Source organism: Patagioenas fasciata, chromosome 3 (genome assembly GCF_037038585.1).
Source record: "Patagioenas fasciata isolate bPatFas1 chromosome 3, bPatFas1.hap1, whole genome shotgun sequence".
NCBI lineage: Eukaryota > Metazoa > Chordata > Aves > Columbiformes > Columbidae > Patagioenas > Patagioenas fasciata.
In genome coordinates this window covers 123,991,476-124,014,666 of record NC_092522.1, presented here as the reverse complement: position 1 = coordinate 124,014,666, position 23,191 = coordinate 123,991,476, and the positions used below count along the sequence as shown (strand labels likewise).

Below are 23,191 nucleotides of genomic sequence, written 5' to 3'. Positions count from 1 at the left end.
TGGCAGCGTATTATAAAGAACCCGATGTCTTACAAGAAATCTGATTAACCGCCCTGCTGAAAAGACGCAGACGGATATTCAGGTATTCACACATTGAAAACAATGTGAGGGTGAGAGCGTACAAGCAAGGGATGAAAATGGGGTAGAAGTGGAAAGAAACAAAAATATGTAAACCAAAGATAATAAAAACATGACTATATATATATACATATAATTAATAAAAACAATTAAAAAATAACTGAGTCAAGCCATTTTTTCCTCACGCTGGTCTCAGGAAGTTTTTCGCACGTCAAATGCAAAGACAACTTAAGATGCTACCTTCTTTATTAAAAAGGAGCAGAGGGAAGAAAAGACGGAGACACTAAGGTCTTCTGGTGTCCATCAATTTGGGGCGCCCAACTCGGAATACCCCATTTCCAGTTTTCATAGATCCTGGCTGGAGTAAGAGTTTAACAAAGCATTCCATAGCCAGAAAGAAGAAAATAAAGAAATAAAGCATTTTGGGGGGGAGTGCAGGTTTTCTGTGGTTTTGTTTGGTGGTTTTTTTTGGGTGGTTTGGCTTTTTTAGGGGAGTCTTTGGCTTTCTGTTTGTGGTTTTTTTTTTTTTTTAAGTTATAAAAATTGAACATTTCCTGGATTTTGCTGAGGTTTTTTTTGGTTTGGTTTCGTTTGCTTTTCTTCTTAACTTGACATTAGGCATGCTGTACATATAGTAAGGAAGCTTAAAAACACACAGCTGAGTGTTAACTGTACTACAATTCATGATATCAGCCCCAATTACCTCGCAAAGAAACAGGTTAAATACAAACATTTTATCTCTGTTCACCAAGCAGATTAAGCCACACTGTTTTTATAGCAACTACCCTGTGCTAGGTGAGGTCAAACCTTGAATCCTGGGGGCAGTTCTGGGCCCCTCACGCTAAGAAAGGCCTTGAGGTGCTGGAGCGAGTGGAGAGAAGGGAACGGAGCTGGTGAGGGGCTGGAGCACAAGTGTGATGGGAGCGGCTGAGGGAGCTGGGGGGTTCAGCTGGAGAACAGGAGCTGAGGGGAGACCTTCTGATCTCTGAACTGCCTGAAAGGAGCTTGGAGCCAGGGGGGTCGGGCTCTGCTCCCCAGGAACAAGCGCCAGGAGCAGAGGAAACGGCCTCAAGTTGCCCAAGGGAGGTTGAGGTTGGGTCTGGGGAACAATTTCTTCCCCAAAGGGCTGTGGGGCATTGGAACAGGCTGCCCAGGGCAGTGCTGGAGTCACCATCCCTGGAGGGGTTTAAAATACACAGAGATGGGGTTCTCAGGGACATGGGACAGCACCAGGGGTGGGGGAATGGTTGGACTTGATGATCTTGGGGGTCTCTTCCAACCAAAATAATTCTAGGACCAGGAAAAACTTTTTCAATATATGGGTGGTCCAATATTGAAACACAGACCTTGACACTGCGGACCCTCTATCCACATCCACTTAATATAATAGAACTGTAGAATCTCCACCCTTGGAGCTATTCAAGCATCACCATCTTGATCTAATTGGACCTGCTTTGAGTGGGGCTGGACAACAGACCTCAGAGGTCCCTTCTAACCTGTTACTCCATGGTTGTGTGTCACCACCATCCTCAGTTTAAGTTTTAATCTCAATTCCTACCACCATCAAGGTGATGGTTTCCAGCCCTCACAGCCTCCTGCTGTAAAAGGATCAATCATGGGGTAGTGCCAGGGATGGGATAACAGTTGGACTCAATGACCTTGAGGGGCTTTTCCATCCAAAATGATTTCATTATTCTATTCTGTTATTCTAAAAAGCAAAACATGCTGCCCCAAACCCAAATCTCCAGATCTCCTCTTTTTATTCTCCGAAATGCTCTGATTGCCACATCACCACAGGAAAGGCCACCTGGCAGCTACCAGCGCAGCTACATTAAACCTTCTGGACATTCAATATCTTGGTCATTGAGAACAACTACATACAATTTATCAATGAGAGCACGGGGGATGGTGGCGGACGGACAGAATGACGTATGCGCTTTACCCCGCTAGCAGTCCTGATGGGCTTGGCCTTCAGCTTCGGCACCAGCGCCTTGCGGTACTGCGGGGGAACCGCAGCGATGATGTCGACCAACCGTGGCTGTGCAGCAAGTCCATACTTCGCTGACGTCTTGGTTTTCAGTCTGAAAGCAGAAATATCTCAGATTAACAGCTCCGTTCTGACCTGCACACCTATATTCATGTTACTGTTCGCTTACATGGAGATCTAGAGAAGTTCTCCTAATTTACCTTTCCAGGTTAAGTTATTTTAACGAGTGTGCAGTCATTCCTTGCAACAGCTGTGCTGAGTGTTAAGATACCAAAAATAAACTCCAAATAAAGTTGATATGCGACAACTGCCTATGTTTTTCCTTTCTGTATATCTTTCTTCTAAATGCAGTTTTATCAAAACAACATGAAAGACACTCACAGACTCTAGGATTTAATTCACAGCTTCCCTGTGATTAACCCCTATACACACAGACTGTAGCTGAGTTCATTGCTAAGACATTCATGTCAGTTATTTCCAGTATCAGCAAAAGGTCTGCAATTATATCATGTAAATGAAACAGAAAAAGTGGGAGAAATTTGGGTGTTATTATTCCACATATGTAAAAAAGAAATTTCTGTAAACCACCACCTCATTTATAACACATGGCTAAGAAAATCTGATTTACACTTCATTCGTATATTAATATCTCCTTTCACTGATGGAACTTCAGGACTACTGAAGGATGAACACAGATGGAAACACAAAAAGGCAATGACAAATTTCTTAGAGTTTTCCACCAACACAACCCATTTTGTGCTCTGAATGTTGCCAACGATGTGTCAAATCACCACAAAATTTACTAATCTTGCTGCCTTTATTATCGGAAAACGCTAAGACAAATCAGAGTAGCCTGTGAAAACAATTTAAAATAAAGCCTGAACGTAGCAGACTGTACTGGTCACATTCAGCAGGGGTGGACCAGCTCTTCAGTGCCATCCAGAGCGACTTACTTGTTCAGATTCACATCTTTTCCCTGCTCATGAGCCTCAATTAATTGCTTTATGATGTCAGCTATCGTCATCACCATCAGCTCAGCGTGGCTGAGGTCTCCTGAAATGAGAAGAAAATGACAAACCACATGTATAGTCAGTGCTATCCCTCTTGATTTGCAGCATTCCCAAAAAAAATTACAGTCACGGTCTTGAATTACTGGTTTTCTTTTACATCTAGGACAAGTTCCCCCTTCTTGTGTCAGAGCAATTTGCACAACAGCTAGAAACAAAAAGTCATTGGAAGATAAGGTGATTAGTAGAATAGTCTCATGAGACCAGGATCTGTGGTAAGGAACAGAACGTGTCTGTGAGAACAGTGAGAGAAGTCGAACGGACACGGCAGTTCTGCAAACTCTCCCCATCACAGAAAGCAAATGCTGCTTCAGGGAGAAATTGTTTGCACTGAGGGTGATGAGAGCCTGGCCCAGGTTGGGCAGAGAGGTGGTGGCTGAACCATCCCTGAAGACATCCCAGGCCAGGCTGGACGGGGCTCTGAGCAACCTGAGCTGGTGAAGATGTCCCTGTCATGGCAGGGGTGCCACTGGGGGAGCTTTGAATGTCCGTTCCCACCCAAAATGTTCTGTGATTCTATTATATGTTCTATCCACACTTGGAACAACAATGTGCATTTATTTCACCTCGCGCAGCTCTGTCTACACCACTAAGTGCTGGGACAGTAAAATCTACACACCAGACTCGCCAGAGAAGCCACCAGCAGGGACACAGGTGGGTGCACACCCACTTCAACAAGTTTTCGTTTGTGCCAGCTCTGCTGAAATCTGGAATTTAGACCCACCCAGAAGAAGCACCACAGCAAAGCTCCATCTGGTCTCTGTCTGCAGGTAGTTCTGTGGGGCACATGGGGCTGCTGCTGCTGCCCTGCATCATCTTTGCTCCCTACATCCTTCTCCCTGTTTTTTCCCCACTCTGCCACGAGGGACAAGACCAGCAACACCTGGACTCTCCTGTCCCCTGCACCCCAATCCACATCAGACAACCAGGGCACCGGTCAGGAGCAAAACAAACTCCTGAGCACGCACATGGGTGCAAAGAACTCTGCATACTAGTGACACTGCCAGTTAAACAGGGAGAGAAAACAGGTTGCTGGCAGAGAGGTGCTAAGTCTCTCCGACCCTCATGTAAGGTTGGGGATGGGCTTTCACCCCTCCTCAAAACAACAGGGAGTGGAGGAAGAAAGTTATTGCCCCATTTTCCCACTCCACACACAGACACAGCAATAGGGGAGGTGGTAAAGCCCTGACACCCCCCAGCTGCCACCCTCACAGGACCAGGGGAAACAAGAAGGGGAGGGAGCCCTGTCCCACAGACCCCCACGATACCCAAACAGAATCACAGAACCACAGAATGTCAGGGGTTGGAAGGGACCTGGAAAGCTCATCCAGTGCAATCCCCCCGGAGCAGGAACACCCAGCTGAGGTTCCACAGGAAAGTGTCCAGGCGGGTTTGAATGTCTGCAGAGAAGGAGACTCCACAACCTCCCTGGGCAGCCTGGGCCAGGCTCTGCCACCCTCACCCCAAACAAGTTTCTTCTCAAATTTAAGTGGAACCTCCTGTGTTCCAGTTTGCACCCATTGCCCCTTGTCCTATCACTGGTTGTCACCAAGAAGAGCCTGGCTCCATCCTCCTGACACTCACCCTTTAGATATCTGTAAACATTAATGAGGTCACCCCTCAGTCTCCTCTTCTCCAAGGTAAAGAGCCCCAGCTCCCTCAGCCTTTCCTCACACGGGAGATGCTCCACTCCCTTCAGCATCTTGGTGGCTGCGCTGGACTCTCTGCAGCAGTTCCCTGTCCTTCTGGAACTGAGGGGCCACAACTGGACACAAGATTCCAGGTGTGGTCTCCCCAGGGCAGAGCAGAGGGGGAGAGAGTTGAGAGAAGGGAATGGAGCTGGTGAGGGGCTGAAGCACAAGTGTGATGGGAACGGCTGAGGGACCTGGGGGTTCAGCTGGAGAACAGGAGCTGAGGGGAGACCTTCTGATCTCTGAACTGCCTGAAAGGAGCTTGCAGCCAGGGGGGTTGGGCTCTGATCCCCAGGAACAAGCACCAGGAGCAGAGGAAACGGCCTCAAGTTGCGCCAGGGGAGGCTGAGGTTGGATGTGGGGAACAATTTCTTCCCCAAAGGGCTGTGGGGCATTGGAACAGGCTGCCCAGGGCAGTGCTGGAGTCACCATCCCTGGAGGGTTGGACAGACGGACATGAGGTTCTCAGGACATGGGGCAGTGCCAGGGCTGGGTATCAGTTGCACTCCATGATCTTGACGGTCATTTCCAACCAAAACGATTCTTTGATTCTATGGGCCAAGCAGCACGTAACCCCCTGCCTTGACTCTACCACAACGTGGGTGACAACGGCCGCTGGGTCTCCAGCAGGTCCTGGTTGAGTCTGAGGTGAATGGAGAGGAGGGTCAGGCCCTGGCCCTGCCCCATAGCCCCTCATTCCCCGGACCGGGGGGGCAGCAAAGCCCAGTCCCTCTGCCCCGAGCTCCTGGGAGAGGGGCAGGGCTCACCCTGCCGCCAGCCCCGGGCTCTGCCCTGGCCCCACACCGGTCCCACGGCCCCACACCGGTACCTTTCCTCTTCTGCCTCATGCTGCCCGGTTCTGCTCAGCAGCCCCCTCACGGACCAGGCCCGCGCCTCCCGCCGTGAAGCGAGACCACCCCGCCACACGCGCCGTCGTGAAAACGTCGCACCTTACAGCCGCGCTGCCGGAAAGCGACAGGCGGGCTGCCCACGGTCGTACCGCGCATGCGCACACCGCGGGCGGGGCGGTGTGGTGTCTCCGCCGGGGGGCGCTGTGCGCAGATCCGGAGTGGGGCTCCGGTCCCGGTTGAGGGGGGAGCGGGCGCTACCATCGGGGCTATCTGAGGGGTGGCGTGTCTCCCGGGGGACCCCACGCGTGCGTGCCGGGGCCCCACGGGACTGCGTCCCTGCCTGTCCGACGGTCCTTATGGTGCCTGGTGTTAAGATGGAGCCCTCAGCATTTACCGATATTTATCGATGTTGCTGCGGAGTCAGCGGAGAGGCGCGAGTCCCCCCTCCGCACACCCCCCCCGCCGGCTGCCGGTCCCTGCGCCCAGTCAGCACTAGGGGGTAGCAAAGTATCGGCGTGAGGAGGAGAAACCTGCGGGGTTTTACTCGCAAAACAGTAAAATGTCCCTGCTCGAGAGGTGCCTGCAGACCTGCGGGCTCCAGGGGAGCACAAGGGGGAGTGCTGGAAGGGACCGGGGCAGTGAGCGGCCCTGTGCTGGGGAGGCCAAACCGAGAATCCTGGGGGCAGTTCTGGGCCCCTCACGCCAAGAAAGGCCTTGAGGTGCTGGAGTGAGTGGAGAGAAGGGAACGGAGCTGGTGAGGGGCTGGAGCACAAGTGTGATGGGAGCGGCTGAGGGAGCTGGGGGGTTCAGCTGGAGAACAGGAGCTGAGGGGAGACCTTCTGATCTCTGAACTGCCTGAAAGGAGCTTGGAGCCAGGGGGGGTCGGGCTCTGCTCCCCAGGAACAAGCGCCAGTAGCAGAGGAAACGGCCTCAAGTTGCGCCAGGGGAGGTTGAGGTTGGATCTGGGAACAATTTCTTCCCCAAAGGGCTGTGGGGCATTGGAACAGGCTGCCCAGGGCAGTGCTGGAGTCACCATCCCTGGAGGGGTTTAAAAGACGTGGAAACGAAGTTCTTGGGGATGTGGGGTAGTGGTAACAGTTGGCCTCATTCTTGAGAGTCTTTTCCGACAAAAATGATTCTATGATTCTATTAAATCAGCTTGAGATCCTTCCATGAATCTCCAGTGACATTCACAGCTCATGGGTGCTTCAATATCTACAACTTCTCCAGGCTGGGAGTTCCAGGACTGAATTAACATCTTATGTGGGGAGCTGCTTTTGTTTGTTGCTGTTAGAGCCTCGCTGGGGCCACCAGCTCCTGCCTCTCCTTGCTGGTGGCGTCCTGGACAACTGCTGGATTCTGGTGGGTCTCTGTGAGTAATGTGAACATGGCAGTGAGGAAAGGGGAGAGGCCGCCTGGATGAGAAAACAGCATCGTGGAGGAGGAGAGAACAGGCAGCAAATTAAAACAGGCCACCAAAAAGAATAAGAGAAAGAAAAAAAAAAAAAAACAAATGATAGGAAAAAAATGACAAGAGATGCTGAGAGAGGTTGAAAATATGGTTTAGATCATTAGCTCCTGTTGCTACCTCTCTCCTCCCTTCAGGGTTTTTTGGAGAGCTGAATTCAGTTTCCATCCCACAGGGTGAAAGATACTCCAGATCCTCCGTTAGTCTGTGTCAGATCCTTGGTTAGATGGAGGAATGTGCCAGGGCTGGGGCTCAAACAGTGGAGGTGCTGGACAAAAGAGAAATAATGTCAGAATCAGAGTAATTTAGTCAGAGAATTCAGATTCTAAGCATATTTAGGCACTCGGCCAATCCGTGGGATTTCGGTGGCATTTAATGCCTCAAATACCTTTACAAATCTGGATTGAATGGAAAGATGGTTTGCGTTCATCAGCTCATTACAGACAAAATAGTTGTCAATCAAAACATCTTTACTTTTCCTGCCCACCTTTCTCACAGTTTGCAAACGTTCCCTGGCAAAGCTCAGCTGCAGGAATATTTAAAGTTGGCGAGTTTACCTTGGGAGAATTCTGGCAGAGATCACAAAGGTCCGGGAGTGGCCACTGAAGGAATTTAGATAGGATTTGTCTCTCTCTGATACAAAAAATATATGGTTTTGCCTTGCAAATAATGAATAATGACCATGTGATCGCTGCCTTACAGGAGCTCCACTTCTTCCATCCTCCTCATCCTCTTTGACAACACTAAACTGCACCCCAGAAGCCGTTGCCGATTGATTTGCAGAAATTAAGAGACTGAATAACCACTTTGTCCCTGTTCCCAGCGCCTCCCGGGTGGCAGCATCAGAGCTAAGTGCCACATTCCTGGGAGGTCACAGCGCTGCTGCCAGACCTGTGGGATTCCCTTGATCGACTGGGACAACCAAGAATGCAACCAAGGCCTCCAGTCTCTGCTTAACTCTTCAGTCCAGCCTGAAACCTTCCTAAGGCTCTGCCTGGGCAGTGTGACTTCAGGGTGAGAGCTTTAGTTTGTAGAAAACTTGTGTTTCTTTAGAAATACGTGGGTCTGTAACTCTAACCTCGATGCTTTCCCCTCTTGGCTTTTACGACCGGGACGCATTTATGTCCTGCTTCCTACATGAAGATTTCCTTTGGCCTCATCTTACTCATTCCAGTGCTTTCCCCTACATATCATCCTTCATCTGTGTTTGGATTCTTTCTTTCTTCTCCCACAGAAGGATTTGTGATTGTTCATTTGCACCATGCATCCTCCTCATGGGTGGTTAGTCTATAGACCTGCAAAAACGCTTACACCATGGAGATCTAAAGGGATGCTGGAGGTTTCCATGTGCTCCGTTAGCTTCTTTCTAGCCAGGATCATCAATAATTACCAGATAGTCGCTGCCCCGTAGGAGCTCCCCTCACTCCGCCTCTGTGATCTCTTTGAAAATCCCAATATTATCACATCAGAAGCCTCTTTTCCTTTGTTCACTCCAGGTTCTTTATCCACCACTGTTCTTGTGCTATTAAAAATCATCGGGGTCACAGACTACAATCCTTGTGTTGATAACCCACTTGTGAACTAATAGGACTTTCACTAAAATCTGCTAAAATGTTGGGTGCTTCTGAAAAATAGCCAATACTTTCCCAGCCGGCTGCAGACACAGAGGTGCTGGGTGTATCAAGAGGTGAGGTCTTCAAAAACAGCTGCCCAAGCCAATTCTAGACTGAAATGGCATGAAATTGGGTTTGATTGTGTCACTCATAGAATCACAGAATGTCCTGAGCTGGAAGGACCCACCAGGATCATGGAGTCCAACTCCTGTCCCTGCACAGGACACCCCACAGGTCACCCCGTGTGCCTGAGGACGTTGTCCAGTCTCTTCTTGAACACTGTCAGGATGGGGCCGTGACACCTCCCTGGGAGCCTGTTCGGTGTCCAGCACCTCTGGGTGAAGAACCTTTGCCTCATGTCCCACTGACCCTCCCTGGCACATCTTCTGCCCTTCCCTGGGCTCTGTCATTTAGAAGGCAGTTGCTTCCTCATCTCCCTTGAGCTGATTGCTTTCTTTAGTAATTTGCTGAATGTTCTGCTTCCAGCCCAACTGTCTCAGGTCCTCCTGGCATCAATCCAGGACCTGGCAGAGTCCCTGTGGACTTTGGATTGAGCCCATTGTCACTTCTGACCTAAGTACCAGCACTGGTGTGGCCAGCAGGCCCAGGGCAGTGACCGTCTGTGCTGGGCACTGGGGAGGCCAAACCGCCAACCCTGGGGGCAGTTCTGGGCCCCTCATGCCAAGAAAGGCCTTGAGGTGCTGGAGTGAGTGGAGAGAAGGGAACGGAGCTGGTGAGGGGCTGGAGCACAAGTGTGATGGGAGCGGCTGAGGGAGCTGGGGGGTTCAGCTGGAGAACAGGAGCTGAGGGGAGACCTTCTGATCTCTGAACTGCCTGAAAGGAGCTTGGAGCCAGGGGGGTCGGGCTCTGCTCCCCAGGAACAAGCGCCAGGAGCAGAGGAAACGGCCTCAAGTTGCACCAGGGGAGGTTGAGGTTGGATGTGGGAACAATTTCTTCCCCAAAGGGCTGTGGGGCATTGGAACAGGCTGCCCAGGGCAGTGCTGGAGTCACCATCCCTGGAGGGGTTTAAAATACACAGAGATTGGGTTCTCAGGGACATGGGGCAGTGCCCGGGGTGGGTATCAGTTGGACTCAATGATCTTAAAGGTCTTTTCCAAGCAGAACCATTCTGTGATTATGTGATTCTATCTCTTGCTCTGCCACTGAGTATTAGCGAGTTAAACCCGTGTGAATCCCGTGCCAGCGTTCAATATCAAGATGACAGCCGTGACAGGCAGGTGGCTCTCACAAGTGCTAGATGTGACGTCTTTGGCCATATGCTCTCTTTTGATGCAGCGAATCACTGTCATCTGCATTCCCACCATCCAGAACGCCTGCCTTCTTCTCCTACGGAAATACACTGTCAGTACCATCTCCTTCCCTCCGCGCGCTAATTTGGGATCTTGGCAATCTCTGCAATAGCCTCCCCGTGGCACAGGGCAGGACACTAACATGGGGACCTGCTGTTTGTCCTTGTGACGTCTTTCTCTCCTCTTCCACATGGTTTCGGCACTGGGGCTCGAACAGGTGCTGGTCGGATCCCGGCGTTCCATTGGGAGCTCTGGAGCAGGATCTTTGCTGCTGCTACGGAGGGCAGGTAACCAGTTGACTGGTGAGCGGCCCAGCTGGGACGAACTGGTGTTTTTGGAACAGATTGAAGATCTGCAGAAAGTGATAGCTGGGAAGAGAAGGCAGTAAAAGTCATATCATCCCGACAGCTTCAGAGGGCTGAAAATGTCAGAGTCCATTGAGAACTTGTATAAATTCTATATATTCTATCTCCATTCTATAAATTACATTCCTAAATGATATACCGAAATGATAAATCATAATCTGCATTACTTGCAGTGATCTGTGCTCTGGTTGAAATTTACGTTAAGGACAAAAGGACCCAATTAGAAACTGATGCTAGTAAAGCCAAACCCTCATTAACTGATTCTTTACATCAGTTCATATGTTAATGTACAAATTCTCCCCTGGGCATATGGCTGCTACTGATCCCAGTCTCGCTTGCTGTTTGAAGTCTCGCAGTGTAAAGGATGAAGTTTGTTTTAACATCCTGTTCAATTAACATTTTACTAAAGTAAAATAAAAATTAAGCAAAAAAAAATCCCCTTAGCAACACCATGATTGTTTATTCCTGGAGGAAGATCCCAAATATTCAAAAAGCACAGGTGTTGCAGACCGGCAGCTTTGGGTTTTATTGATCGATATTAATTATTTGGTAACAATAGTGAACAAACATTACCAAACCCAAACATTTATGTAGCAACTCATTAAAAAGCAATATGTGGGCGGCCAAAGCTCTAAGGGACAGACAGGCATTGATTATTAGAGCCAGGTTATACTTTTAAAATTAGAGTGACGTATAAAAGCTGAGCTTGAATATGCAAACATTATACTGAGTTATTTTCACTTTCAGGAATACACCCATGAAGTTCAACAGGATTTCTTGTATGAATCAATAAAATTCAACATAAGGTTTGCAGAATATAAATATACACTGAGAGGACTGTATCTTAGTGCTGAGGAGCTTCATGTGGGCTGTACCCACACGGTACGTAAATGTGGTCCATACTCAAAACATCAATTCCCTGTGGATACGTCATAGGGAAATTTATTCCTGACTTCAAATGCTGCAATCTTATCACCTTAGGATATAGGCAGTGGGGCAAGAATGACTGATCCTGTCAAGAAAATGTTATTTAGTGAGTACTAAAAATAAGTCAGTAATTCAGCAACAGCTGTGAGGGTGGAGCCGTCTCGAACAGAAACAAGCAGACAGCCCAAAAGGTAAAACCGGCTCCTGATTGCTGACATCGCAGTCATTTGCAAAGCTGTCAAAAACATCTGTCAAATTGTGCATTCCTAATAAAGTATCTGGGAATTTTCACTTCTTGTTTTGCTGAGAAGCTGCAGCAGAGTCCTGGGTGGAAGTTCTGTGTAAAGGATGCTGATGTGGCAGCGGTGACACCTGCGAAGGGACTTGGAGGGACAAAAATCATGATGGGCAACGTAGCTCCACGTCAGAGTGAACAGAGGGACAATAGAGCGGCCCAAACCCGATCTGGTTTCCATGCCCAGCCTGGAGAAGTCACCCAACCTGTTGTATTCTTTGCTTTTCTGTAGAAAATATTGGGAGAGCAGCTGCTGAAGACAACGCGAGCATCACGGGGGTATAGACAAGCCGTAAACCTTGATCCAGCAAAGCGCTTCAAGAGATGGTTAACACTGCAACTAGACGTATCCTTCGAGTAAGGCATGTCCCTGGGTAAAGAGAGAGCAGGAATTCCCTCCCCGCTGCAGAGACATGCGCATCCATAAGAAAGAACGCGGCCCTTCGTTCCGAGACCTAATTAACTTAATTGATTGTAATTTACTACTTATTCTAATTTAGCTCATTTAATTTATTCCAAATGAAGTGTGAGCCTGGTCACATTTTCTGCTACAGTTGCCATGATTACTAATAAACTCCCAAACCTCACAGATTTACTAGGAGGAGAACTGATTCACCACACGCAAACGTGGAGCCAGTGCATGTAATTCCAGGACTCAGGTCATCACCTTAATTACGTGTTTCTTCTCTTTTTGTGTGCTGTTCATCAGCCTCCGGAGCTTGGAGCTCCATAAAATAGCCCTTTTCACATCTTCATTATTGGCTGTAATTTACTTTATTCTCACCTACTTTCTGCCCTTGAATCATTGATCTGTTTAAGAGCTTCATTTTCATTTGACTCGATGTTTGCTTGCTTGGGGCACTTTCGTCACAGTCTGTTCTTCTAAGGATTTACTAAAAGATTTTGAGCATTAAGCCTCTTTATTTGGACTCAGTTAAATACAAGTCTTTTCAAAGGCCTCCATTTCAACAAGTTTTCCCAATGCTACCTTAATAATAAATGGAAATTAATTTTGGATTATTCCTAGCAAGTTATATATATATATATATATATTATTTTCTATGAATCAGCGTACCACAATTTAACTTTTACTGTCGTGTAGTCATTAATGGCCAGCCTAACAGCATGGTTATACATCAGAGAATAAGAAACACAGCTCTTCTACTGAGATTTGGGCAACTTTAGAGAAATAAAAGCCTATTTTTAATCTAAGGGTCTAGGAAAGAGTGACATGGCAACTACCAGATTTTTCACACAAAGAGAAGCCAGCGCTACCAAAACTGCACAGCACCAAGACACAGAGCTCTGTTCTGGGCTCATGTCACCGAGGTTAGGCTGTCCTAACGGCCTAGGAGGGACCGAGGGATCATGGTGGAGCTTGGAAAGAGGCAGTGGCTTGAAGATTGTCCCAGGGCTTTTTGTGGGGTGAGGATTCAGTACCCGCTGACTCCACATGTTCCCATAGACATCTGTGAGCATTTTGTGTTGGCTACATGCTTTCTGGTGACTGTTTGCTCGAATCATCACGTCCCTTTTGAAGGGACAGAAGGTGACACATCCACACACACCGTTCAACCCTCTGTTGCTGCAATTTATAGCAAAAACTCCCACCAACGTTACGCAGGAGGGTTTGGATGTCATGGTGGGAGTCAGACTAAGTGCCTGTGCCTTCCTGACTGTGGGTTTCAAGTTAAGTCACTTCGAAGAACACTTAATTTTCTAAAATCTGGGGAAAGAAAACCAAAATCACCTTTTTTTACCCCGAACTAAGATTTTTTCACTTCTAGACTGACAATAAAATAGCTTTAAATTTGGAACAGGAAGCCATGGTGGAATGAAACCGTGTAAGGCCGCTCTGATCTAAGGGCTCCAGAGGAAGCCATCGGGGAATGGAAAACGCAATACACAGGCTGAATAATTATATTTTCCGTTCTCTAACACTGACTGAATCTATTTCCTCGCCAACAGGCTGCGTTTGGGGCAGGAGAATGCCTCCCAGTCTCAGGACACAATGCCTCTCTTTCATGGAAACCTTCTTTAGCTCAACTCACATGCGTTCCCTGGCTTTCATCGCTTAGGAAACACACTTCCAGGTCTGGAAAAACCCCCGATACGCTTGTGAGCACGTCCTTCTTCCAACAGTTATCTGTTGCCGTATCTACAAAAGCTTTGAGCTGGGGTATTTTCTGGAAGCCTGACTTCCCCGGCCTCCTTTCATGGGAGGACGCCCTATTTTACCAGCCAGGAGCACAAAGCATCCTCAGTATAAAGACCCTGGGGCTGCTCGCTCAGGCTCAGCATGATGAACAGAGAATAAACTCCCATTCGGATCACAAGTTGTGAGCGCGGAAGAGCGGCTTTAAGGAGAGAACTGAGAATTGAGAGAGAGAATTGATCCGGTGCTTTGGAAAACAATGGAAATTGGCTGTCGGGATACGCGATGGAGGAGCAGATAACAAGGTCACTGCTTACATACAGACAGCGCTGAGCCAAAACGTTGCTGGGTGTCCCTGCCGCTGGGCTGCGGTTGCTATGATTCCAAGCGGGTGATACTTGCCAGTGATTTTGCTTTATGGAGCTTATTAGATCCACGACTCGCTCTCTTTTTTCTCTCCGCTGCCTGCCGGCTGAGGTCCGGGGTCTCCCCTCCTCCTTTCTTTCTCCTGCAGAGTGGAACAGAACAGTATTAACAAACCTTATGGAGCTGCTTCCCTGGGGCTGAGAAAAAGAAAATCCCTTGTGATGTTGCCACCCAAAAAGCCACGGTTTGAGATAACACATTTCATCTTGCACCTGAGAGCGCACGATTGGATGCAGCGGCCCAGAGGAAGGTGGCAACTTTCTAGTCTTTAAGGTAATGGTAAGTTTACAGCACTCAGACACATGCCCTTAGCTTGAGATTTACTCATTTAAGCTAAAATCGCTAAATATGCTACATCAGCTTAAGGGAATTCACAGCAAGACAAGTTTAGCTAAATCAGTTCAAGAGTTTTCTGTTAAGTCCATGTAACTTGTCACATAAATAAGGCTGGAGGACTGCCTGTCCAACAGGTTAGTTATTCATTGCTTTCATAGCCAAATACTTCTCCTTGTATATGTTTATGTAAATGTGTATGCATATACATTTATATGCATCTATTAATAAAGTCCGTATAATTAACTGGCAGAACAGGAATATTCCAGACTCTGAAAATGAAGTACACCAGAACACGGCCAGTTGTTACATTTTTCCAATACCAGGAGTAAAATCCATACTACGAGGAGGATTTTGTTAAGAACTTAGTCAGTCCTTAAACACATTGACTGGGAAGTTGTTCATTCCCCTTCCACATTCCAACTCTGCAATCCAGAATTAGTGAATATAAAGCAACAACTGTGTGCTGGCTGGGTTGATCTCCCAGCCCTATCACCAGCATCTCTGGGCTCTTGGTTGGCTAAAAAGCACAGTATGAATACAAAACCATAGATATAAAGAGTAGAAATAGACGCTAAAAGCAACATTTATCCTTATACAGAAGTAGAGTCACACCCCATAACACACACATCCTCAAAAGCAGCCAACACCAGCACGTATCTGGTATTCACTTATCCAAACCCAACTACTATTATGGGGAATGAATTATGGGTCATCTTGGTGGACTCGGCAGTGTCAGGTTTATGGCTGGACTCAATCTTAAAGGTCTTTTCCAACCTCAATGACTCTGTGATCTTTAGATAGAACACGGGCCTGGCCTTGCAATCGTAATTAAGATATTAAACTCTGCTGTGTTCTAGTGGCCATGCTCGTGGTGTCGGAGCAGCACCGTGATCTCCATGCAAGGAAATCCCCATCCCTGGAGACATCCCAGGCCAGGCTGGACAGGGCTCTGAGCAACCTGAGCTGGTGAAGATGTCCCTGCTCATGGCAGGGGGAACTGGATGAGCTTTGAAGGTCCCTTCAACCCAAACTATTCCATGATTCTATGAAAATGTAGGCAGTGAGGATGAGTTTCTCAAGGCTGCAAAGGAAAAGGGCACCGGAGCGAGCCGAGGCTGGAAGGTCTCACTCCCAGTGCTGAACTGGGTGTTTCTCACCCCATTTCCCTCCCTTAAGGAACAGTTTTAATTCCCACACACGGCACAGGCAGAGAGGATGGGGCCGGCTATTCAGAAACATGAAAAGCACGAGACGAGCGCTGGGATTCGGGAGGCCAGCGGAACACCGTGCCCTTCTCACGCAAACCAGCCCCTTTTTTTGTCAGAAATTGGGCCCAGGCTGCTGACAGAACAATTACTGAAAGTAATTATTTTCTCATTGGGTAAACACTCCAGTACAATACGCAACTGTTTTTAGAGCCATAAATTATCTAAGTGAATTACTGCTGGTTTCCAGAAGCCCGAGCTGGTTGGCCGGGGGGGGAAGGAGGTTGCGTTTTGGCTGAGCTGTTGTCATGAGAAGGCGCAGGGCTCTTTCTTGAGGCGCAGTCTTGGCGGGGGTCCAGCGCGAGGCCAGGGTCGGAATTCATTATTCCTGATAAAGTGGGAGGCGAATCTTTTGATTTATTGGCAGCGAGCAGCACAAACGCCAGATGCCTTCCAGCAGAACCGCGTGTGCATGGAGTGAAGGAAACAGCCCTCCCGGTCCTTTCCAGGCAGATCAGAGCCCCGGAGAAAACTTGCTAACTTGGTTTCACGCTTTAGATACGAATCTTTCACTTCACCTTTGCAGTATCGCTTTGTGCTCAAAGACACAATCTATCCTCGCTGCGTTCTTGTTTTGGTTGTATAGAAACAACAAGTGACCTGGATGGTTCAGGCAGAAAACAAACCAAACCTACCAGAAGTCACCTCTATGATAAATTGCACACACACATGAAGCAACACCGAAATTTTGATAAGCCCTTCTAGGCAATTTCTAATTCAAGCCCTCCTCTTCTCCCTCTTCTTCTTCTTCTCTCTCTTACTCTCTCTCCTTCTTCTCTCTCTTCTTCTTCTCTCTTCTTCTCTCTCTTCTTCTCTCTTCTTTTTCTTCTTCTCTCTCCTCTCTCTTCTTCTTCTCTCTCTTCTTCTCTCTTCTTTTTCTTCTCTCTCCTTCTTCTTCTTCTCTCTCTTCTTCTTCTCTCTCTTCTTCTTCTTCTCTCTCTTCTTCTCTCTTTTCTTCTCTCTCTTCTCTTCTTCTTTTCTTCTCTCTCTTCTTATTCTTCTCTCTTCTTATTATTCTCTGTCCTTCTCTCTCTTCTTCTTGTCTCTCTTCTTCTTCTCTCTCTTCTTCTCTCTCTTCTTCTTCTTCTTCTCTCTCTTCTTCTCTCTTTTCTTCTCTCTCTTCTCTTCTTCTTTTCTTCTCTCTCTTCTTATTCTTCTCTCTTCTTATTATTCTCTGTCCTTCTCTCTCTTCTTCTTCTCTCTTCTTCTTCTTCTTCTCTCTCCTTCTTTCTCCTCTTCTTCTTTTTCTTCTCTTTCTTCTTTTTCTTCTCTCTCTTCTTCTTCTTCTCTCTCCTTTTTCTTCTCTCTCTTCTTCTTCTCTCTCCTTTTTCTTCTCTCTCTTCTTCTTCTCTCTCTTCTCCTCTCTTCCCTCACTATGCATCTGGTCATTACTATTCTTAATTTCACTGCTCATTGACTACAAATCTTTTCCCTCACTATCCCATCTAAACCAACCAACCTCCCCACACTCAGGGATCTCTGTCCTATCTTCTATATATTTGTTTTTCTAAGGTAAATACTCAATTACCGTCTTACAGCCTAAAGTATATGTTCTGTGTTACCTCTTTTAGGACTCCCTTTGTCTCCGCTCCCCTTTATAATTCAGAATCGACTGTAGCTTGTCATGCTTTCCATGTTTCCCTTTTTTTGTCTAAGCAAGGATAAGTTCTCTGCTCTGAATTCACAGCAGTGTCGTTCAGATACCGCTATGGATGTGAACACGGAAAGATGACACCTCCGCTAATTAAATGACAATATTCTGGTTGTAGCACGGACACCCTGTTATGATGAACAGGAGAGTTGACACCTCATTTTTGGATCAGAAAGCAAGTGTAATGTGAGGTTCAGCTCACGAGGAGATTTTAACCAGCTCCCAGAGCCAGGAAAAGCTTTATTGTTTCGTTACCTCTTAAATTCTACAAAATTCCACCAGACATTAGGCAGATTAACTTTGACTCAAAGCGGCAGCCGGTGACTCGTCTCACGCATTGCTTTGATGGTGGCGTCAGGTGCTCCTTTGATGTGACCTTGTTTGTTCACAGAGACTTTTCTACAAGCCGGGTTTGCCCCGGCGCAGCAGAACGCAGAGAAGATGGTTTGTGGGCTCACGGCTTTGCAGCGGACCTGCTGCCCCAAGTGTTGTCTCTGGTCCTTCTCTCCCAGCCATGGCTTTGCCTTCCTGCTGCTTTTCTGCTGGTTCTGCTGCGGCTTTTCACGCCCGCTCATCACCTCAAGAAAACACTGCTTCCTCTCTCTATGCATTCAGACAGCCGCAAAACTCATTTCCTCTCCCAGGCTACCTTTGCAAACCCCTGTATTGTGGGAAATCACTCCTATTGTTTTAGCGATCTGATTTTACATAGATTTCATTACCTGCGACATTCATTTTACATGAAGAGTGGTTGTTATGCCCTCGAGCTCCAAGAATTCATCTAATCTGAAGAATAACTCTACCTAACACAGCCTGGGGGGGCAGAGATTTTTATCTGGCTTTTCTGTTCTGTTTTACAACCCCGTACACTGGTCAGGCAGGGTCTGCCCGAGCCTGTGGGTGCAGGGAGGTAGATCATCTCACATAGAATTCACACGAGACTCGCCGGCTCAACCGATTCCAAATTCACTCACAGTTGGCTGAGCGTGGCCGTCCAAAACAAATCTTGGTGTCACAGCGGGGCACTCTGACCACTTTGCCATCGTGCTGCTGTTGATAGGCAACCTACACCTGAGCAAGCCACCCGTTAACTGCTCCTGTCACCTCCACCAAAAGCCTACGCTGGAGGAGCACTCAAGCATGAAAGGTGGTCACAGGATCACAGGATGGTTTGGGTTGAAGGGATCTTCAAAGCTCATCTGGTGCCAGCCCTGCCATGAGCAGGGACATCTTCAGCAGCTCAGGTTGCTCAGAGCCCCATCCAGCCTGGCCTGGGATGTCTCCAGGGATGGTTCAGCCACCACCTCTCTGCCCAACCTGGGCCAGGCTCTCACCACCCTCAGCACAAACAATTTCTGCATCATGTCCGGCCTGAATCTCCCTCCTTTAGTTTAAAACCATCACCTCTTGTCCTATCACAACAGGCCCTGCTCAAAAGTCTGTCCCCATCTTTTTTATGGGTCTCTTTTAGGCACTGAAAGGCTGCACTAAGGTCTCCCCGGAGCTTCTCTTCTCCAGCTGAACCCCCCAACTCTCTCATCCTGTCCTCCCAGCAGAGCTGTTCCAGCCTCGCATCATTCCTGGGGCTCCTCTGGCCCCTCTGCAGCAGCTCCACGTGTGTCCTGTGCTGAGGCTCCTCCTGCTCCCACCACAGACATGGAGCCGGGTGAGATGCTGAAGACCCGATCCCTGGGGAGCTGCCCAGAAGCAAAGGATGGAGAACACAACATAGACCCTTAGTGAGAGGACATCTGAGAAAGAGCCACAGAGGGGACTCCATCGGTAATGTGTCCACGGAAAAGAAGCACCAGAATATCATTTTGTGAGTGGGCAGCTGGGCCAGCACTCAAACAGCTCACCTGTATTGCCGAATCATCATTCCAGATGAGACTACACACTAGCAATTACTTTTGGCTTAAGTGATATTAAAGGGAGATCCTTGATAAACAAGGCAATCTCACAGAATTCATTTGTCTCCTTGCAATAATCCTCTATAATGACAGATAAATGCAAGATTTGCTCCAACACTTGGCATTTAAATATTCTCCATTGCATAAGTGGATGGAGGCCTAAATCTCACAAGAAGAGTCGAGTCAATGTACTGACTGTATCACTAACAACTCAAAATCATTTGCATCTGGTTGTCAGCTGCATCTACAGCTCAATGCTGGAAAAAGCGACTTAAACACGTCAAACACGGCTTGTCCCCTTTTTACGGTCAGCACAAGGAAACCCTAAATCTCACATAAACCTTTGGGAGCCGATACCTAGGAACATTTAGCACAGCTGAGAAGCAATATCAGGACATCCGTTTGCAACAAGAGGCATTTTGTCAAAATATTTAGTTAAAAGCTTCAAAGAACTCTACCCAAAAACGGTGCTCAGGTTTGGGAACGTCCCGCAGAAAGAGGGTGAGGTGGAAACTGGAAAGCTCTTTGAAGTAGCACAGTATCCCCGGACTAGGGGACGCGGATTAGAAAATGATTCATAAAAGGCTTTAGCTCAGACACTGGGAACTGTGTGGAATACCCCGGAGGAGCGGTGGGTCCGGCGAAGTTAATCACGTTGAGAAAGAGCTTACGCAAGTGCACGATTGCTGAGCCAAAGAACCTCTCGGCTGGGGTAATTCACGGGTTGATTGTTCCTGCGCACCGGGCTAATCTCAGCTCTATCAGTTATTCACCTAACGTACAATCTGGGTGCTTTCACTGCAGCTCAGTTGGTTCCCAAGGTTTTTGTTGGCACGGGGGAGAGGAATCTCCTCCTCCCGCACATTCGCTTGGGGGAGAGTCTGTGCAATCCTTTTCACAGGGACTCGCACTCACGCTAATCCATTACCTGTTCACCAAGCTCAGCTTAATGATACTATTACCAGTTGTACAAATGACTGTACATCAGCTGAATGGAGGTAACTGCTGTGAGCCTGTGGAAAATGAGAGGTGGTGTTAACAGAGATTTAAATGAGAAACGGGTTGAACACGGCACAGAGGTGACTAAAGGAACCTCCTTGTGATTGCTGCTGCTGACGCTTGTTGGTGCACAGAAATGTGACCACAGGTCTAAGGTTCTGAAAACATCTGATGCCAGATGTGTCAAAGGAAAAAGCACGGGACAGTCCTAACACAAGTTGACGTACAAAACCATACTTTGGGGTGGAAATCACAGAATCAGGATTGGTTGGGGTTGAAGGGATCTGTGGAGATCATCCAGTCCAACCCAGCTGCTCACGCAGGGTCACCAGAGCAGATCACACAGGTGGGTCCAGGCGGGTTTGAATGTCTCAGAGAAGGAGACTCCACACCCGCTCTGGGCAGCCTGGGCCAGGCTCTGGCACCTCCCAGCAAACAAGTTTCTGCTCATGTTCACATGGAGCCTCCTGTGTTTCAGTCTGTGCCCGTTGCCCCTCACCCTGGCGTTGGGCACCACTGAACAGAGTCTGGTCCATCCTCTGACACCCACCCTGAGATATTGATCCCATTCACCAGATCCCTCTCAGCTTCTCTTCTCCAGCTCAACAGCCCCAGCTCTCTCAGTCTCCTCATCACAAAGATGCTCCAGACCCCTCAGCATCTTTGTGTCCCTCCCTGGACTCTCTCCAGTAATTCCTTGTCTTTCTTCAACTGGGGAGCCCAGAACTGGACCCACAACTGCAGATGGGGCCTCCCCAGGGCAGAGCAGAGGGGGAGGAACAACCTCCCTGACCTGCTGCTCACACTTTTCCTCACACACCTTTCTAACGCCTTTATTTTGCCAGCTGTTAACCAGAAAATCCTGGGAGCCTAGGAACGGATCAATCTAGGCAGTGTATCCCATGCAGTCTAAATATGTAGGTAATACTTTTCAAAACTGTTGTCCTGATTCCTCCCATTACAGCTGTGTAACTTCCCCAGGAGTCACAGCCTATTTTATCGGCAGACACTACCAAGCTGTACCCACCTCTGCACCGAAAGGGCACAAAGTAGAGCAGCTGCAACACAACCGGACCAACATCAATCCAAGCGAAGCCAAAAAAGCAGCAAAGTGGGTTTGCAACCAGGTTGCTGAACAACTTCCAGGCAGCTTGGAGCACAGGCGGTGAGTTTGCAAAGGACACAGGCATACCCCACGTGGCAGAGAAAGCAAAATGGAAGCGGTTGAGCTCTTACGCCTGCCGAGCCTGCTCGATGGGGTCGTAGTTGTCGAGGTAGTTGAAGCGGATGGTGTCTGTCGGGTGCCTGTCTGCCGAACGCCACGGCGGGAGCTCTTTCTTCTCCTTGCTTGTCCTCCTTCCTGGCACTGAAAGTTTTGCCTCTGGGACGGTGCTTCTTACGGGTTGCACGTCAATAACTACAAAGTCATCCTTCGAAAGAGTCTAATAGGAGAGAAGAAAAGAAGGGAACAAATTTTAGCTTATAATGAAAGCGAGAGTTATTTTGCCTAACTTTAGATTTCTAAGAATTTGGTATTAACTCGAAATCAGTCTCTCCAGGCTCCATTATGGTCAGTGAACAAAAAGAGGGACACAGTGAACATCATGGCCCATGTCCCAAAATCTGCATCAAGCTGAGCTGAACTCCTTTTGAGATGCTCTGGCTTCTCTCCATGGACTATGAAGCCTATGAGTGAGCTTAATTAAAATTAGAGGGATGAGTTTTGAATTCGGGGCAGAAGAATCCCATCCTCACAGCCCCGCAAACCAGGCACAGCAGCAGTGAATCTCAGGAAAAAGCAATGGCTACTGAGTAATGTTCCACCTCCCTTTGGAGAAGAGAGAAGGGAACAACACCAAGAGCTATAACAGGGCTATAATGAGTGCTTTTTCCCTTCCCCCGGACTTATTTTATTACTAATTGCTGATTTTAGGTACCAAAGTGACTCTGAAATGTCAGCAGGGCGCTCCACCTCTGGCTATCATGTGCTCTATAAACTGGAGACATTTAAAATTATATGTCTTCCATTTTACTAAAGGAAGATGACAGGAAGATAAAGATGCACAGGGGTCAGGAACCCAACCAGCCCAGTTTTCCCCCTGGCCCCGAACAGCCCTGGAGGTGGTTGGCACGTACCTTTGGTCTCGTGACACGCAGCTCTTTCACCATCTCGATGTAATGTTTCTTCCAGATTCCTTGCTCAAAGGGGGTTGGAGAGAAGTTGATGTACCAGCCGAAACGGAGGCACTTCAGCATCCAGAGCTGGTCCAGTTCCGACAGGTACTTCCAGTACCAGCTCACCTGGGAAGCCCATAAGTTGAAAACCTTGGGGTTTCAAGCATCCAAGATTGCAGCAAGAGACTTGTGCGCTGTGGATGTAATTCCCCTATGTCCTTACACTACTACAATTATATTCAGCACTGCTTATGCTCCATTTAGACCTTTCAATAAACCATTCAAGGTCTTCATGACATGCTCAGTGTCTAAGATCTCCAGCACAGGGTGAAATACTCCGAAAAACACGGGCCAAGAGAAAAAATTTCCACTTGTTTAAGGCAACTTCCTGCACTTCTCCTCAATAAGCTACAGTAGTTGGAATAACCTATTTCTCAGCTTCCAGTGAGAAAAACAGCATCAACGAACTCCCTAAGACTGATAAACCCGTTCTGAATGTCTTCTTCCTGCTCATGTTCTGCTGTTACGCTACATCACACAGTCACTTGGTGTAAAATGCTTCTTCCAGCTTCAGGACAAACATCATCATAGAATCACAGAACCACAGAATGTCAGGGGTTGG

The 23,191-nt window shown here is 47.9% G+C and overlaps 2 protein-coding genes and 1 long non-coding RNA gene across 5 annotated transcripts in view; 1 reads left to right on the top strand and 2 right to left on the bottom strand.

The window, feature by feature from the left end:
- Positions 1-5,774, bottom strand: part of ELP3 (elongator acetyltransferase complex subunit 3) — a 102,525-nt gene extending 96,751 nt beyond the window's left edge. The window contains exons 1-3 of the mRNA XM_065834344.2: positions 5,653-5,774; positions 3,019-3,118; positions 2,021-2,159 (exon numbers count right to left, since the gene is read on the bottom strand). Coding sequence (XP_065690416.1) covers positions 2,021-2,159; positions 3,019-3,118; positions 5,653-5,671 — 258 coding nt within the window. The 5' untranslated portion in view covers positions 5,672-5,774. The remainder of the gene's footprint in view (positions 1-2,020; positions 2,160-3,018; positions 3,119-5,652) is intronic.
- A 396-nt stretch (positions 5,775-6,170) lies between these two features.
- Positions 6,171-14,805, top strand: LOC139827657 (uncharacterized). Of its 3 annotated transcripts, none has more exons than XR_011738565.1 (3): positions 6,171-6,250; positions 6,833-7,036; positions 7,845-14,805. It is a non-coding gene; the product is annotated as an uncharacterized lncRNA (long non-coding RNA). The 3 variants fall into 3 exon arrangements; XR_011738567.1 differs by lacking the exon at positions 6,171-6,250 and having other exon boundaries at positions 6,649-7,036; positions 7,845-8,156; positions 10,052-14,805; XR_011738566.1 differs by lacking the exon at positions 6,171-6,250 and having other exon boundaries at positions 6,649-7,036; positions 7,845-10,352; positions 11,178-14,805.
- FBXO16 (F-box protein 16) overlaps positions 6,926-23,191 on the bottom strand; it is a 39,608-nt gene continuing 23,342 nt past the window's right edge. The window contains exons 5-9 of the mRNA XM_065835054.2: positions 22,531-22,695; positions 21,631-21,836; positions 14,210-14,315; positions 10,208-10,433; positions 6,926-7,410 (exon numbers count right to left, since the gene is read on the bottom strand). Coding sequence (XP_065691126.2) covers positions 7,343-7,410; positions 10,208-10,433; positions 14,210-14,315; positions 21,631-21,836; positions 22,531-22,695 — 771 coding nt within the window. The 3' untranslated portion in view covers positions 6,926-7,342. The remainder of the gene's footprint in view (positions 7,411-10,207; positions 10,434-14,209; positions 14,316-21,630; positions 21,837-22,530; positions 22,696-23,191) is intronic.